Source organism: Paralichthys olivaceus, chromosome 6, assembly GCF_024713975.1.
Source record: "Paralichthys olivaceus isolate ysfri-2021 chromosome 6, ASM2471397v2, whole genome shotgun sequence".
In the NCBI taxonomy this organism is placed as follows: domain Eukaryota; kingdom Metazoa; phylum Chordata; class Actinopteri; order Pleuronectiformes; family Paralichthyidae; genus Paralichthys; species Paralichthys olivaceus.
Genome location: NC_091098.1, coordinates 1,888,194 through 1,903,660, shown reverse-complemented (window position 1 = coordinate 1,903,660; position 15,467 = coordinate 1,888,194). Strand labels below are relative to the sequence as shown.

General features: G+C 39.6%; 1 protein-coding gene across 3 annotated transcripts; it reads right to left on the bottom strand.

Moving 5' to 3' along the window:
- Positions 1-2,083: 2,083 nt before the first annotated feature.
- Positions 2,084-14,949, bottom strand: efhd2 (EF-hand domain family, member D2). Of its 3 annotated transcripts, none has more exons than XR_011243156.1 (4): positions 14,418-14,902; positions 8,479-8,626; positions 6,968-8,385; positions 2,084-6,895 (listed from the first exon to the last, which is right to left on the bottom strand). XR_011243156.1 is itself a non-coding variant. In XM_020089176.2 (4 exons), the coding sequence occupies exons 1-4, from the start codon at positions 14,702-14,704 to the stop codon at positions 6,446-6,448; spliced, it is 702 nt and encodes a 233-aa protein (XP_019944735.2). In that variant the 5' UTR covers positions 14,705-14,949; the 3' UTR covers positions 2,084-6,445. The 3 variants fall into 3 exon arrangements, 2 of the variants coding, with proteins under 2 accessions (XP_019944735.2, XP_069382280.1); XM_020089176.2 differs by having other exon boundaries at positions 2,084-6,577; positions 8,251-8,385; positions 14,418-14,949; XM_069526179.1 differs by lacking the exon at positions 14,418-14,902 and adding an exon at positions 14,089-14,239 and having other exon boundaries at positions 2,084-6,577; positions 8,251-8,385.
- Between the last annotated feature and the right edge of the window lie 518 nt (positions 14,950-15,467).

Sequence of the window (15,467 nt, the reverse complement as noted above, 5' to 3'; positions counted from 1 at the left end):
AAGTCTGCTTCTATTTATGTTAACATATTTTATCTCCATTTTACCATATGTCAATTATAACTCATTTTGTTAATGTTCCTTACTTATTTACTTTCGGTATTATAGGGGAATTTTATACATTACTTACAACTCATCATTACCATAAAGCCTCAGAGGAGCTTTGTCATGCAGAAAATAACTAATGATGTTGTAATTGTGGTGATACAGTTAGCACTGTCATGAGGGGTTTTGGGTTTAAACCCAGGCTCAGGTCTGTGTGTAGTTTGCAAGTACTACCTGTGTCTGTATGGGTTTTATCCAGGTGCTCTTGCTTCCTCCCACTGTCCAAAGACATGTAGCTTAGGTTTGTTGATGGTTACTTTATATAACCTTAGATTGTCGTGAGACAGGTTAGTTTTACCCTACTGATGATGTGTTGTTGCAATAGTAATCCTGCTCAGTACGAGAGGAACCGCAGGTTCAGACATTTGGTGTATGTGCTTGGCTGAGGAGCCAATGGTGCGAAGCTACCATCTGTGGGATTATGACTGAACGCCTCTAAGTCAGAATCCCGCCTAGACGTAACGATACCGTAGCGCCGCGGATCTTCGGTTGGCCCCAGATAGCAGGCTCATGCTGGTGAGTAGAGCCATTCGTGAAAGGGCTGGGGCACAGCCCGAGAATGGTCACCCCTCTCCTCTCCTTGCACCGCATGTTTGTGGAGAACCTGGTACTAAATGACTTGCAGTCAAGCTTGGGTCAGGGTTTTGTGCGTAGCTGAGCAGCTCTCTTTGCGATCTATTGAAAATTAGCCCTCGATCCAAGCTTTCTTGGGCTTGGGGTAGGTTGTCCTCTAACCAGAAGGTCATCAAGACTAGAAAAGTGCTAAATAAATACAGACCACTTACCAAACAGACCAGATAATCACATCCTACGTGTGAATATGCACAATCTGTATAGGTGAGGACCAGACAGGACAAGATTTGGTTACTGATTCTAGTTTGACCAATCATGGTTGAGCAGGCTTTGGTTGTATGCAGAGCAAAAGAGTTGGTACACATTGACCATAGTGCTTTTTAAATTAATAGCTGTTCATAAACATTAGACAAAACGTCACCTGTTTTATTAAGGTGCAGTATTATTGATGGACTAGCTTGGTTTCCTTATGAAGAGAGTCATAAGACAAATGTGTGATTTGTAGTTCAAAAATTTGTGTTATGTTAAAGAAGTGGTGCACATTGAAAGCCCCTTCAAGGAGTTTTTAACTGCATACTGCAAACTGATTTTAATATTGCTGCCTCTTCATGACAGGGTCAGGCTACAACAGCAAATGAGACAATCAAATGAGTGTCAGTTTGGTTTACCCACGAAATCAGAGCAACGACAGTCTGGTCACAAAAGCCTATGTTGACATTATCGTCGGCAGAGGGTTAAGTATTACACTTCTTTTATCCTCATGAAGAATGAGAAATGCGTCTAATTGAGACCAAGCTAAATAACAATATCCTAGACACAGCATAACTTCAGGTTTACTTCAGGGTTTTCAGTCTTACCAAGCTCGTTCACTTCTTATGCTGAACGTCTAACCTGCTCTGGAGCAGGATAAGTTGGAGATAAGAGATTAATTCAATTCGATTCAATTCAATTTTATTTGTATTGTGCAAAATCATAATATAAATTATCTCCAGGCACTTTACAGAGAAGGTCAACCCATAAAAAATCTCCAACCCACCAAAAGGTTTTAGGAGAGTGGACAGGAGAGTGGAAACACTACCTTGTATCCACAGAGGCGCCAAAGTCAACTAAAATGAAAAGTTCCTTGAAGGGCACTCTGACAATTCATGGCCGAAGTTTCTGATCACCAACAAATTCAATGGTAAATGGTCTGTATCTATATAGTGCTTTTCTAGTCTTAATGACCACTCAAACTCTTTACAGTAGTTTTCACCCGTCCACCTATTCACTCATACATTGCATGCACAGCTGTCAATTTGGGGTTCAGCATCTTGACCAAGGACATGTCACATGTAGTGGGGGAGATGGGGATCAGTTTATGTGTGTGTCATGTTTTCTCTTTGATGCTGTTAACAATAAGACACTGATGAAACACACAAGACATTTTATTGAAAATCAAACATAAGCTGCATTAGAACATATTCTCTTTTGTTATTAGCAAACAAGACAGTACAACCTTACAAACTAACAAAAAACAAGGAAGGAGAGTGGAAATTAAATCAAACCATAGCAGGAAAAACTGATTGTATATGTTAAAAAAAAGCCAACGTGATAATGTGTTACAGCCCAGAGACTACTCAGTCCTGCCAGCTCACTTTTGAAATTGTCTTATTCAGCACAGTTCACAGTTGACTTTCCAGCAGTGAGCTTGGAAGGCACTGCAACAACATGAGAGTGTACATTTATTTTGAATTCCTAAACTTTCATAGCAACTCTCAGACCAAGTGGAAACATGCAAGAACTGCAGCAGAAACTCTTATCCATGACATGAATGGGAGGATGGGATGTGTAACAACAGAATCAACATTAAATACTGCCAACAGCTTTCTTAACATAAAAAGATAAAATATTTCATAGGTCATATCATTTTATTTCCATTCACATTTTTGCTGCTGTAGCATGAGAAGCCCCATTACAGTAGTTTCAACATTTGGCACTTATCTGGACATAACAGAATGAAAGATTTGGAGAATTCAGTAGATGACACAGTGAGTGTACTCAACTCCAACTCATGGATTTCCATCAGTAATAAGGGAATGTTCAGTGGAATGAAATTGTAAATAATTAAGAAGATTGTTCCCTCTTAAACCTCCATAACATAATACAGTGTCAATAGTTCAATGAATGATTTGCATATTTAAACAGGGCTTATCTTTTAACCCCCAAAATAACAAAATGGAAATGATCATGTTTGTTCTGATAATTTGGGAATATTAGAACAAAAGACGTCAATATAGTAATGCATATACTACAGCTAACATTGTCGTGTTATAACAGGAAATAGCTTTGGGGACATATCAAAACCAAAAACAATGAGCCTTACTATAGAAATAATTAACACCAGGAGATACATATGACAGATCTGACAATACCCACAGTTACAACTACTCACTGACTGTCCTCCACTTTGTTGACCAACACAAATCACATTTGGGTTTTGCTAGAATGTTTAAACAGTAAACTAGAAGGAGTTTCAAATAAACTTTTCATCCAAGTAAAAGATACATAGAATTTTTCATAGAGTAAAGAAAAAAATGAGATACCTTTCATTTATTAAGATCATTTCAGCCACAATATGCTGTGAAATCCTGGCATGCATCAACAGACTATCAATAACTATACTAAAGGCTCTTGCATATTATTTGAAGTAGTACTAACCAAACATTTGTCCCCAATACGTTTACAACGTGGCTCAAAAGCAAAAATAACACATCTCTCCTATAAAAGATTTTAAATCTGCCTGTGCCATCATACAAAAATTAGAGATCTCAGATTTAGATTATATTACGGGATAATCCTGAAGATCATGTAAAAAGTCATCAACTACCCATTGAATACACTGTGCCTTTGTTTTATAACATAATATTGGTCATAACGGTTGGGTACAGCATTCATAAGAATATACTTCTGATACATAAGGTGCCAATGTATAATAATATGTGAAGTGTATCACTCGGAAGCTTTTCATTTAGTTGCTTGGACTCACTCATGTGGATACAACATTTTGATCAGTTCAATACAATATGTCACTTAAACCAATACTATATGCTATCAATACAAAACTACTGACAGGAAATGAACGTATGGTTGCACTGGTCCATTAACTCATCAACTAACAAGAAGCTAATTCAGTTACAGCCACAAACCAAACACTGTTTAAGTTTAAAATATTAAAAACAACATGACGAGTCGGATCTGTGTGACCTGTTCATTTGTCTATTTGTTCTCACTGTCTGTAAACTTAAAATGGAGTTTTTGAAAATGTGCACCCACTAGTGACCAACAGGTGTAATTATGCCATTTAATTGTGAAAGATGAGAGTATGTTAAAACATCACATACTATTCCCTGATTATCTTTCAAATAAATGGCAACATATAATCTGACTATATAGAGTACCAGTTATTATACTGATTATCTTGGGGTTGCTGTCTGTGATCCTCCACACGATCTTAAGGATTAACACCATGTTTTAAAGACAGGGACTTTTAATCTTGGATTAAAATTAACATTTAAATCAAGTTTAATCCAAAATTTCTTGATAAAGACACTTACATCAAATGATCAAGTAAGTGCAAAATGCGCAACTTTGTTAAAATGATTTACCTGGATACAGAAAATACACAAGGATCTCACAGAGTAAGGGCCGCAGGAATGGGGCTGATTAGGAAAAGGCTGGTTTCAACTGATGATCGAGGATTTCACATTAGTTATGATTTTACAATGAAAATGTAAAGCAGTGTAAGTGGCACTAGACTAACTGCTATAATGGCACATGTGATATTGTGTGTTAAACCTCCAGGTTCATCAGGTGAGACATACATACAGTAGGAACAGTTTTCAGAAAATAAAAAGCCTGGGCCTTATTCGCAAAGTTTGGATAATTCCTTTCAGTTATGGAAACATTTTACTCAACTCAGGAGATTGAGATCCTCCAGACATTTTCCAGAGAGTATGTGTGAACGCAAACGACTGAAAGCCTCCGGACTTCGTGTAGACTTCCTATGGCCATTCCCCTAGTATTAAGTCTGCAGACAGTCTGAATGAGCCGAGGTGAGAACACAACAGGAGATCCACCACAGGATTCACTGCAAGTGAGTGTGTGTAAAATGAAAACGGACATCTAAGGATGTAAAGGCAGAGCCATACACGTAAAAGACACAAAGATGTCAAGAGAGCTTTTGGCGATAAGTGCCGATGCCGGAGTTGATGTACTGTAAACGAAAACATGTGATCTCCACAGCATTACACCCTGCCTCTTATGCACCACCCCTCAAGGAAGGTGTCTGAGTGGAGAATCTCCTGTTGTGCTATTCATGTGTAAACGGCATACTGAGGAGAAAGTCCAGACCCACTTCTCCAGATACGCTCAGAAGGTCATGTCCGAAAACGGCTTTAGTGACTTTCATTTTTGCTGTGGGTGCACAAGTCCAAACCACTCAACTATCGATCAGGAAATGACAACTAAAGGTAATGCAGATGAACATATTGGTATCTCCTGAACCACGTGGACTCTCAGATAACAATTGAATTGAAAATTATCTGATGGCTCATGTGGTTGGAGTGAACTCCAAATTAAAGCACTACTCCGCAGTCAATACATCCCCTGATGTCAGCAATGAAGTTGGTGAATAAAATGACAAAGCTGAAAGGAACAATGACCAAAACTAGGAGAGACCAGGAACCAAGAAACATAATTGTATTATAGGCTGTCTGTACTTCCCAGATTTCATGCAAATCTTGATGCTCAAGAATGTCCATCACCAACTACACTCCTCAAACCACAACAACAAAAATCTAGTCAATACCCACCAACCGCATTGTACAAAAATACAGAGCTGACACTGAAACTTCAGAGCTCAGCTATTTGTTCAACATGTGACACTAATTGTGACAAGCTGATTATGAGACTGCAAAGTGTCACTGTGGATTTAGTATGAATTCTTTAATGAGTAAAGTCAATCAAATATAGTTAAAGCAAGCTAACACTGTAGTCAAGACAGTGCAATAAGTGCATTCATCACCAGTCTATGCAAATACTAGGAACGAGTCACTGAGTCATTTCAACTACAGTTTAGGATTCATCTAAGAGCCATCTGTCCAAACACAGCAGGTACTGGGAGGTGTGTTGGTGTGTGTGCTTGTCGTTTCAGGTACAGGGAAGACTGTCAAACTAGAACAGGCTGATTTTAGCAACAGTTTGAAGGTTTGTTAAATGCCAACACACTGCACAGCTGTTTATGACTCTATGAGACCAGATTTGTCTACTCTGGAAAGTAATCATTTGTTTTGCTGAAGCCCTCTGGGTCAGCAGCCCCACAGTGCCAGCACAGTGAGCCACAGTAGATATTTGGGTAAAAATAGATTCTTTGAAATTGCAGACGCTATGCCCAATGACAAGATACTGTGAGAACCATTCATTTAGATCAGCAAAGACTACTCTACTGACAATCCTGCTATAGCTGCACTAAACTTTTATAAGTATTGGAAGGTGTGACTGAGCTAGAAGGCTAAATATACAGATGAATCATTGATCTATTACCTGCATAAGCATAGACAGTGGTGATTTTTTCAATGTGTACCTAGTCCATTGGATTTTACTATTGATAAACATATATGGGATTTTGAGCTGACTCAGGACTACCACTGTCTGACATACATGGGGCATTCAAAAACACTCATTGACGTTAGTGCAGCACAGAGTGAAAGGTCCTGAGATGAGAGAAGGGTGGTCACTTGAAGGCTGACTGTAGTTCTTTGAAAGCCTCTCGTCTTTGTTTCTGCTCATCAGCCTGCTTCTTCTTCTCCTCCTGCTCCTGGCGGATCTCTGCCTCAAACCGGCTGGACTCATTGATGGCCTGGACCTGTTCAACAGAGAGACACACAGTGGTCAGGCATAGAAGTGCAGCAAGGAGGGTGGAAGTAATGAGTTATATTTGCTCGTAAACAAAATACTTGTACATGGACTGGATTGGTTATATTTCACAGTGACTTGATATACCAACTCACTGTTTATATACCACAGGACAAAGTTAATATTCCACCTGACAATGGATATTCATTAATAACTCATGTAACCATTAACTGACAATGACAATGCATCACCCAAAGCTGGCAGATGTAGAGAGCCACTATCTCTACATTCTGTTACCTGTTATTCTCCACCTCTCACAGTTAATAGGCTGCGAACAGGACTAACTGAAGCAGGCCTGCTGGGGTGGGTTGATTATTGTGGTTGCCCACTGAATGTGCACACAGTTTACTCTTGGGTACACAACTACAGCAGGTGTTATGCTGAGGTCTGCCTGCTTGTCAAGGACAGAAAAAACTTAATGGATCGTTTGACCGCCCCGACAGATTTCTCATGACGTTGCTGATGATCAGTCCGACTGTGAGAGACAGGTCATGTGTTTGTAAGACAGATGAGCACACAGATCTATAATCAAGCAATGCGACAATAAACCACCTGACAATTTATACAATATTTTATAGCACTAAAATGGGGTGATTTTTTGCGATCCATATGTGCTAATATGCCAAAGGACATTGTGCAAAAGTTGATATTTTAATGAGTTTTCTACTTGACTGCTAACATGTAATGAGTTATTTAACAAGGAAATGAGGCACTAGAAAACTAAGAACGATCATTCACTTTGTTTCACACAATGCAGGAGAAAATGATTCAGTGACAAGATAAGCACATGGGCTAACACAATTTGAACTTTTTGGGGTACTGTGGCTCTGACTGACCTTATCTCCCTTAATATACTGTAGGCCACAGAGATATTGTTCTGATGTCAATTCAAAGCTCTTCACATGATGCTATCCCTAATATACAAGATAACAGCATTATATTATTATCACATCAAACATTCCTCACAATGTTAAACAGGAGGTAGGGCACATTCAAAATACTAATGTACTTTATTGATGGTGTCCTCATTATTAATATCAGCATTTCTGTTAATGCCACACAGAATTTCCATCCTGCACAATACATCAGTCAACATAACCCTCAAGATTTTTGATTCATTCACCAAAGATTTGATGCCTGAAAAAATGTTCCCCCATTTTCATTTCATTAAATTGTTCTCCAATCACATGTTCATCAGGGTCAGTTTTTTCTCTCTTGTTTTTGTATTGTATATTCCTCCTTTTGCCTTTAAAAGTAGTTTGAGATAATTATTTTGAAATAACTGATGTAACCTTTCATCCCTTCATAATCATATTCAGTTTCTGGATAAAAGACAGCATGACCTGGACTTGTAAATGGTTGTTTTAGACTCACATCTGTGTCACTACAATTTGAAATGTAGTGATTGTTAGAGGTGGGTGGGTGGGCGGTGATGCTGCTGGAGTGCGGGTGACATTTTTTACCCCTCTCTAAAATTACAATGGCTTGCTTGTCTCAAAGTAACTGATCTTTTGGATGTGTAATTTTGTATGTTACATATTATTATGTGCGTTAAATATTTTGTGTATTGACTATAATGAAACTTTATCTGTGTTCATTTTATACACTTTGGAGTCAACTTACTTTAGCTTCAAAGAAGGTCTTGGCTCCTTTGACCCCCTCTGCAGAGACATCGATTTCAGAGAGGCGAGCAAGGACACTGAGGCCGCTGTCCTCTGACAGCTCTCCTGCTGCTGCCTTCCTAAAGATCAGCAGGAACTAAAGACGACAGGAAAAGCAGAGGAACACCAATATAAGAAAGATGGAATATCACATCATCTCACTAATTTTAATCTGGTTTCCCCTTTTCACCTCTCTGAAGCTGAGTTTGTTGTCCAGGTCCTCATCCACCTCCTTTATCATATTCTTTAAGCCAATGTGTGTCTGGGGAGCACCAAGCTTCTCCATCATCAACTTCAGCTCCATTAGGTCAATGTAGTTGTCTTTCCCAGCATCATACCTTGATAGAATCAAACACAAACATGCTTTGTTACAGTTGGCAACAGATCTGAAAGAAGATTCACATCCTATCAACAAATGCTGATCCACTTTTGAGCCCTGCAGATAATCGGTTTTAACTGGTTTGATAGATGTGTGTGTAGTCTGTTTCCCAATTGTGTCCCACCTATTTATTTGTATTCTGAGACCCCACTAGAGCAGCTTTGCATGCCTCACAGTTTTAAAAAACTCCTTATTTATTTCTTACTGCCTATTGTGCAGCTGCTCAGTTGAGTCTCCTATTGAAATAGGCAATATTAGCTCAGGCCTCCTTAAAAAGTAATTTTCATTCTTACTGTTTGCACACCACCCTTAAAAAAAATCAATTGTTTTTGCATGATAATCCATGATTTCATGTAGCATATAGCAACTACACTTAACCGCTCCTCAAATATCAAAGCATCCTGGCAGGACTGTCTACAGACCACAGCTAGCAGCCTGAAGCAGTGTGCTTTTCATTTATACGTGAAATAATGCAAGCATCCTAGCTTTTCAGTTTGAAATGAAATTGATTCACCTGCATTAGCATATACACTGACTGGCCACTTTATTAGGTACACCTTGCTAGTACTGGGTTAGACCCCCTTTTGCCTTCAGAACTGCTTTAATTCTTCATAGCATAGATTTAACAAGGTGTTGGAAACATCCCTCAGAGATTTTGGTCCTATTGACATGATAGCATCACGCAGTTGCTGCAGATTTGTCGGCTGCACATCCATGATGCAAATCTCCGGTTCCACCAAATCCCAAAGGTGCTCTATTGGATTGAGATCTGGTGACCGTGGAGGCCATTGTAGTACAGTGAACTCATTGTCATGTTCAAGAAACCAGTTTGAGATAATGTGAGCTTTGTGACAGGGTGCATTATCCTGCTGGAAGTAGCCATCAGAAGGTGGGTACACTGTGGTCATAAAGGGATGGACATGGTCAGCAACAATACTCAGGTAGGCTGTGGTGTACCATCACACCACCACCACCAGCCTGAACCTTTGATACAAGGCAGGATGGACCCATGCTTTCATGTTGTTTACGCCAAATTCTGACCCTACCATCTGAATGTCGCAGGTGAAATCGAAACTCATCAGACCAGGCAACATTTTTCCAATCTTCTATTGTCCAATTTTGTGAGCCTGTGTGAATTGTAGCCTCAGTTTCCTGTTCTTAGCTGACAGGAGTGGCACCTGTTGTGGTCTTCTGCTACTGTAGCCCATCTACTTCAAGGTTCGGAGATAGTATTCTGCATACCTTGGTTGAAACAAGTGGTTATTTGAGTTACTGTTGCCTTTCTATCATCTCGAACCACTCTGCCCATTCTCCTCTGACCTCTGACATCAACAAAGCATTTTTTCGTCCACACAACTGCCTCTCACTGGATATTTTCTCTTTTTCTGACCATTCTTTGTAAACCCTAGAGATGGTTGTGCGCGAAAATCCCAATAGATGAGCAGTTTTTGAAATACTCAGACCAGCCCGTTTGGCACCAACAACCATGCCACATTCAAAGTCACTTAAATCCCCTTTCTTCCCCATTCTGATGCTCGGTTTGAACTTCAGCAAGTCGTCTTCACCACGTCTACATGTCTAAATGCATTGAGTTGCTGCCATGTGATTAGCTGTTTAGCTATTTGTGTTAACAAGCAATTGAACAGGTGTGCCTAGTAAAGTGGCCGGTGAGTGTATGTTATTGGGATGTTATAGGTTTGTCACTTTAGTAAGTGCAAACAATAGCATTGGTTTATTTAAGATCTCAACAATGTTATTACAATGAGATCCCTGGCAAAACGTTTTGTAGTGTCTGTTTACATTGACGACTTGAAGTGCTGTCCCAAGTTTTAAGGGAACATTTCAATCATTATCCCTAGTGAATCCGTTTCAAGGAGCAAAACCCTTGAAAACAAGAGGTAGGGAGAAGGGGTAAAATGGGATTTGGCCAAAGTCTGTCACTGCTGTAATTAAAGGAAAATGAAAGTGTTTGCTCTGAGCAGCAGCAGTCACATCACAGTGTACCAGAGTCTTATCACATGATAAGAGAGCTGACTGACAAGGATGATGAGGATTTGGTTATCAAAACACTGGAATTTTGAGAGTGAGAGAGACAAAAAGAGAGAGAAAGAAGTGCAGAGCACTGTAGACTTGATGATGTGTGATAGAGAAAGTTCTGCTAATAGATGCACTGTTTGAATATGTGAGTTAAACTGTACTTTAAGTGGTGATTTGAGTGGTCATCAACACTAGAAAAGATCTAAAAAAAATAGGACAAACACTTAACGATATTTTGAGAAGCAGCTATCAGTCTGGGTCTTTAAACACTGTACATAAGTTAAGGTTCAGCAATAGCGTTAAGCTGCTCACACAGTGAAATCTACTGTTACAGATCTCTCTCAGTAAAAGATGTACAGACAACGATCCAACATATATTTTCTTTGGTTAAATGTCTGGGGAATCGGTTTATTACTCATTGGGACATTTCCACACCATGGCATCCGTAGTGTGCATTATCAAAAAGAGAAAAGTTTGGCAGAACTAAAATCCGGATAACATTCAAAACAGAGGCTGGGAAGTATATAGCTCCATATTTGAATCTAGAATATAGGTTTAATTTGTATTCCTTATTCTGTCCATTTACTGATTTATAGTTAGTATTTAGTTCATTTCATTAGATCCAACCATACTGCATCTTTGTGACTGGAGAAGATTAGTTGGGTATGACATTGTAGTCGACACAGGCAGTCTAATTATCAATCCATTTATTGATTCATTTAATGATTGGTTGCACAGCTCCTTCCTTGCACTTTGTACTAAAAAGATCCCATGATGAACAGTCTTTTCAAATGTGAAATGCTTTAAGTTAAATGCTCAAACCATACAAGTCTGCTTGGGGCTGAACCCACTGAAGAGTCTGTACAAAAAGTATGTGCAAGGAAGCTGTGCATTTAAAATGCCTGGACAGGCCTGGACATGACAGGAACCTGAAAAATCTGGGCAGAGCATCAAGTAGAAACTTCCTGGACATGGAAAAAGTTTTGTCTCATGAAAAGCAAAGCGCTTCAGATAGAAATAAATTCCAACACCAAAAGACAGAACAGAATGAACAGAAGGCTCAGTCACAGAAAGATATTACCACGTATAGTTAAGTTGTCAGTAACAACTAAATGTATCCAGTTAGATATCTGTGCAGATATCACTATAAATTCAATGAAGTATTTGAACATTGCATGGCATAAATTTAATACATGTGCAATGAACCACAGCCATCTTCCTCCTCTCATCATTCAGTTCCAGAGCCTCCATCAAAATCTCCACCACCACATTCCCCCTCATCTGAGGACAGCATGAGGACTGGGACTTCAGCAGTTAACGTTTAGCAAACATGAAAATTTGTCGAACTTACCGGTGACTTAAACTGAGACCCCCATTTAACGTTTGATATTGTTTAGTGCAACTGTAGCGTATGGCTTTAATTAGCAAGCTAAATCAATAACTAGAAATGCATAGATTGGCAGTAACCACCTTGGCCCCAAGATATGAAACCAAAGTAGCAGATGCAGTTAGGACCAGACTACAGGACCCCGGCCCAGCAGATGGAAGAGACTTCCGGTTACCGTGATGGTGACGCATCTGATAAAGAAGACAGTCCAGCTGCAATACTAACACGGGTAAAAATATATACAGACATCCTGTTTTTCCCCTTATAATTTTTATTCCTTAATACTCTAATATTTTTTGTTGAGGCAGCAGATAAAGAAGTCATCCAGTTATTTTGAGGTTCCCAGTACAATTCTGTCTTTTATACATTATTTATTATTATTACGTTAACAGACAACTTTGAGTTGTGGAACATATATTATATTTTAAATGTTGTAAAACTGTGTTGAGTGGGAAATTGAAACATAAAACTAAAGCGTTGATATAGACAAAGTTTAACCAGAATGTGGTAAATACTGTAGGTTTATATTTTTTAGGCCATTAATCTGCTTGTGACTTGCAAAGCATTCGTCTTCTAATCTGAAGGTTTCTAGTTCAATTCCAGTATCGTATCGGTATTGGTATCGAAAGTATTGAAGGTTTTTGAATGATACCCTGCCCTACAAACCTCATCTACTGTCGAAGAAGAGCTAAAAAGATGAAGTGGTTGGCGTCATCAATTTCAACTTTCACAGCACCTACCACCCACAAAGGTTGATTTCTGCTACAAGGCTTCGTGCATTTCCTGTGTTTCAGCTTCACTTCAGCTATCTCAGTTGCCAGTAATGAAATCCATCTAAGGGCTTCAACAGTTAGCAGTTTTATATCACATCTTCTAAAGAAGAAGCTTCCCAAAATATTAGAATTGCATATAAGTGTAGAAATCAGACTATTACACCACAGCCACTTCTCCCCAGAAGTGACTCAGACTACACCATTTAAAAAGGCCGATGGCTCGTTGCTAATGACATCCTGTATGTTGCTTGCCCTCACTCTGAAGCACCTTATCTTGTGACTGCTATGACACAAATAGATGGTGGAGAGGTTTTATAAATAGCTCTAAAATGACACTGAATAAACCTTTAAAAAGGTTGAGAGATTTCCTAATTAATACTAAAAGTTGGTGAAGTTTACCTTTCACTCATGCACAACGCAGCAGGAGATTTTCTGCTCCGATGTGTTCATAAAAACAACGAATACTCGGGAGAATGTGTGTTCTCATATCGGCCTCTTTCGACTTTCTGCAGACTTCATTGTAGGGGGTCAGGTGTAAGTCTGCAGAAACTCCAGAGGCCCTCAGACATTTGCAGTTACATATACAAATCCTCAGGAGTAACATCTGAGAATCTCAGAGTTTAGTGTCTGAGCAGCTAAAGTGTCCTTTTACACTTGTTATCAATGTCTTTCCAGATTTCTAACTCAAACTCCTACAGATCAAACAATAGAGAAAATGAGACACAGTATTACCACACAAATATGTGGTAATTTCAGATCTTCCTTTGACTTAACTTTATGTACTGTCATCCTGGGTTAGAGACCCCCCCCCCCAAAAAACAGTAACAATAAATTAACAATAGACCTAAACCATAAACATTTCAACAAGTCAACAACCTCAGACTTTTTGTAAAATTGTGGCATTGGATTTGCTAATTAACTGATAACAACCCAAAACAGCAGTGATTCAAATATTTGCCTCACTTGTCATTAAAACTAGATTAATACTTACACTGGAAAGGCAATATATCACTTTTTTACTACAGAAAGAGGGTTAATGAAGAGATGTCAATTCATCATAATTGTTAATCTATTAATCACATCAGCTCCTGGACTGAGACCTGAGAAAAGTCTGTATGTGACTGGTGTAATGTCCCCACCCTTCCATCTGCCATGCTCCAGATAGCCACACCTTCACATATACTACAGCTGCAAATACTCTTCATTTCCAATGGGATCTATTACCTTAGATGACCTGTCATATGTTGAGTTGCTGATCTTTATGATTACTCGCTCAGCCTTATTTCCAGATGTAGTCTTTGTGTTTTCCTGTGGTCTACAAACTGTTGTTGATATAAAGACACAATGCAACAATGTGAGTGGTTCATTCAGCTGTGACCCACATAAGCGACGTGCCAACTCGACTTCCTTATATGTGCAATCTCATCGTGACTTCCCTCACTGATTCATGTCACGTCACATGGGACTAGTGGCCTGGAGGCATGATTAACACATGTAATATGTTGGTCACATGTTGGACCTTGGTAACATGTTGAGAATTCCTTTACACTCACATTTTGAACATCTTCTCCATGTCCTTGATCTGCTTTCGGGAGAACTCCTTGAACTCGGTGTAGGGGTTGAACACCTTCATGCTGGGCTGACAGTGCTCCCCCTGCCCCTCGTTCAGCTCTCCTCTCCGGGACAATTTGGCGCCCAGCTCCGAGTCCGCGTTGGCGGTGCTCGGCTTCTCCTCGGAGCCGTTCTGGTGTCCGGGCGGGTCCAGGGCCACAGGGTCCTCGGCCCCCTCTTCTATCTGAAGCCGTCGGCTGAGCTTCGACGACAGCTCGTCCGTGGCCATTTTCGAAACAGCGGAGTGGCTCAGTGACTACAGAGGGCGAGGACAGCGGCGAGTCTCTCTAATAGCTTTAAAATGGTGTTTGAGGAAAATGTCGCGCTGCTCGCGGACGGTGCGTGTGTTTCTGCTGCGCTCGGGGATCAACACGGCTCAGGCTCCAGGATGTTGTGTCGCTGCTCATCAGCGACGCAGCTTTGCGTGATCGTGTCACGCACACACCGCACCTTTTAAAGAGACACCGCACTGACTGCGAGGTTTCTCTCGTCATTCAGAAAGTCCTGCGATTCATATAAACACGTGTTAGCAAGACAAGGCAGTTTCATTTATGTATTCATGTACAGAGACATGAAAACAACACGGACTAAATTAAAAGAAAAGCTTCAACCGCACAATCAAAAAACAACAATAATAATAAGAACAATAAATAGTGGTAAAAATGTAAGGTTTTTTAATAAGTTGAAGGAGAAAAACAATATAAATAAGAAAGATAGAACTGTGTAATGATAATACTAATAATATGAGAATTTGTAATGCACTTTTCAAGCAATAAAAATGCAGCTTAAAGTGCTTAACAAACGTCCTGGGAGAGGGATCCCTCACATGTGGCTCTCTCTGAGGTTTCTACCTTCTTTTTCCCTGTCAAAGGGCTTTTTCCTTACTCTTGTTGAGGGTTAAGGGCAGCAGCTGTCACAACTTGTTAAAGCCCTATGAGACAAATTGTGATTTGTGAATATGGGCTATACAAATATATTTGGATTGATCGATT

Bases quoted from the DNA above. Each gene is read 5' to 3' on its own strand.
- efhd2 (XM_020089176.2), bottom strand. From the start codon at position 14,704: ATGGCCACGGACGAGCTGTCGTCGAAGCTCAGCCGACGGCTTCAGATA. The intron at 8,627-14,417 runs GTGAGTGTAAAG...GATTCTATCAAG, and splicing joins ATGGAGAAGATGTTCAAAAT to GTATGATGCTGGGAAAGACA. The intron at 6,578-8,250 runs GTAAGTTGACTC...TCTGTTGAACAG, and splicing joins AGACCTTCTTTGAAGCTAAA to GTCCAGGCCATCAATGAGTC.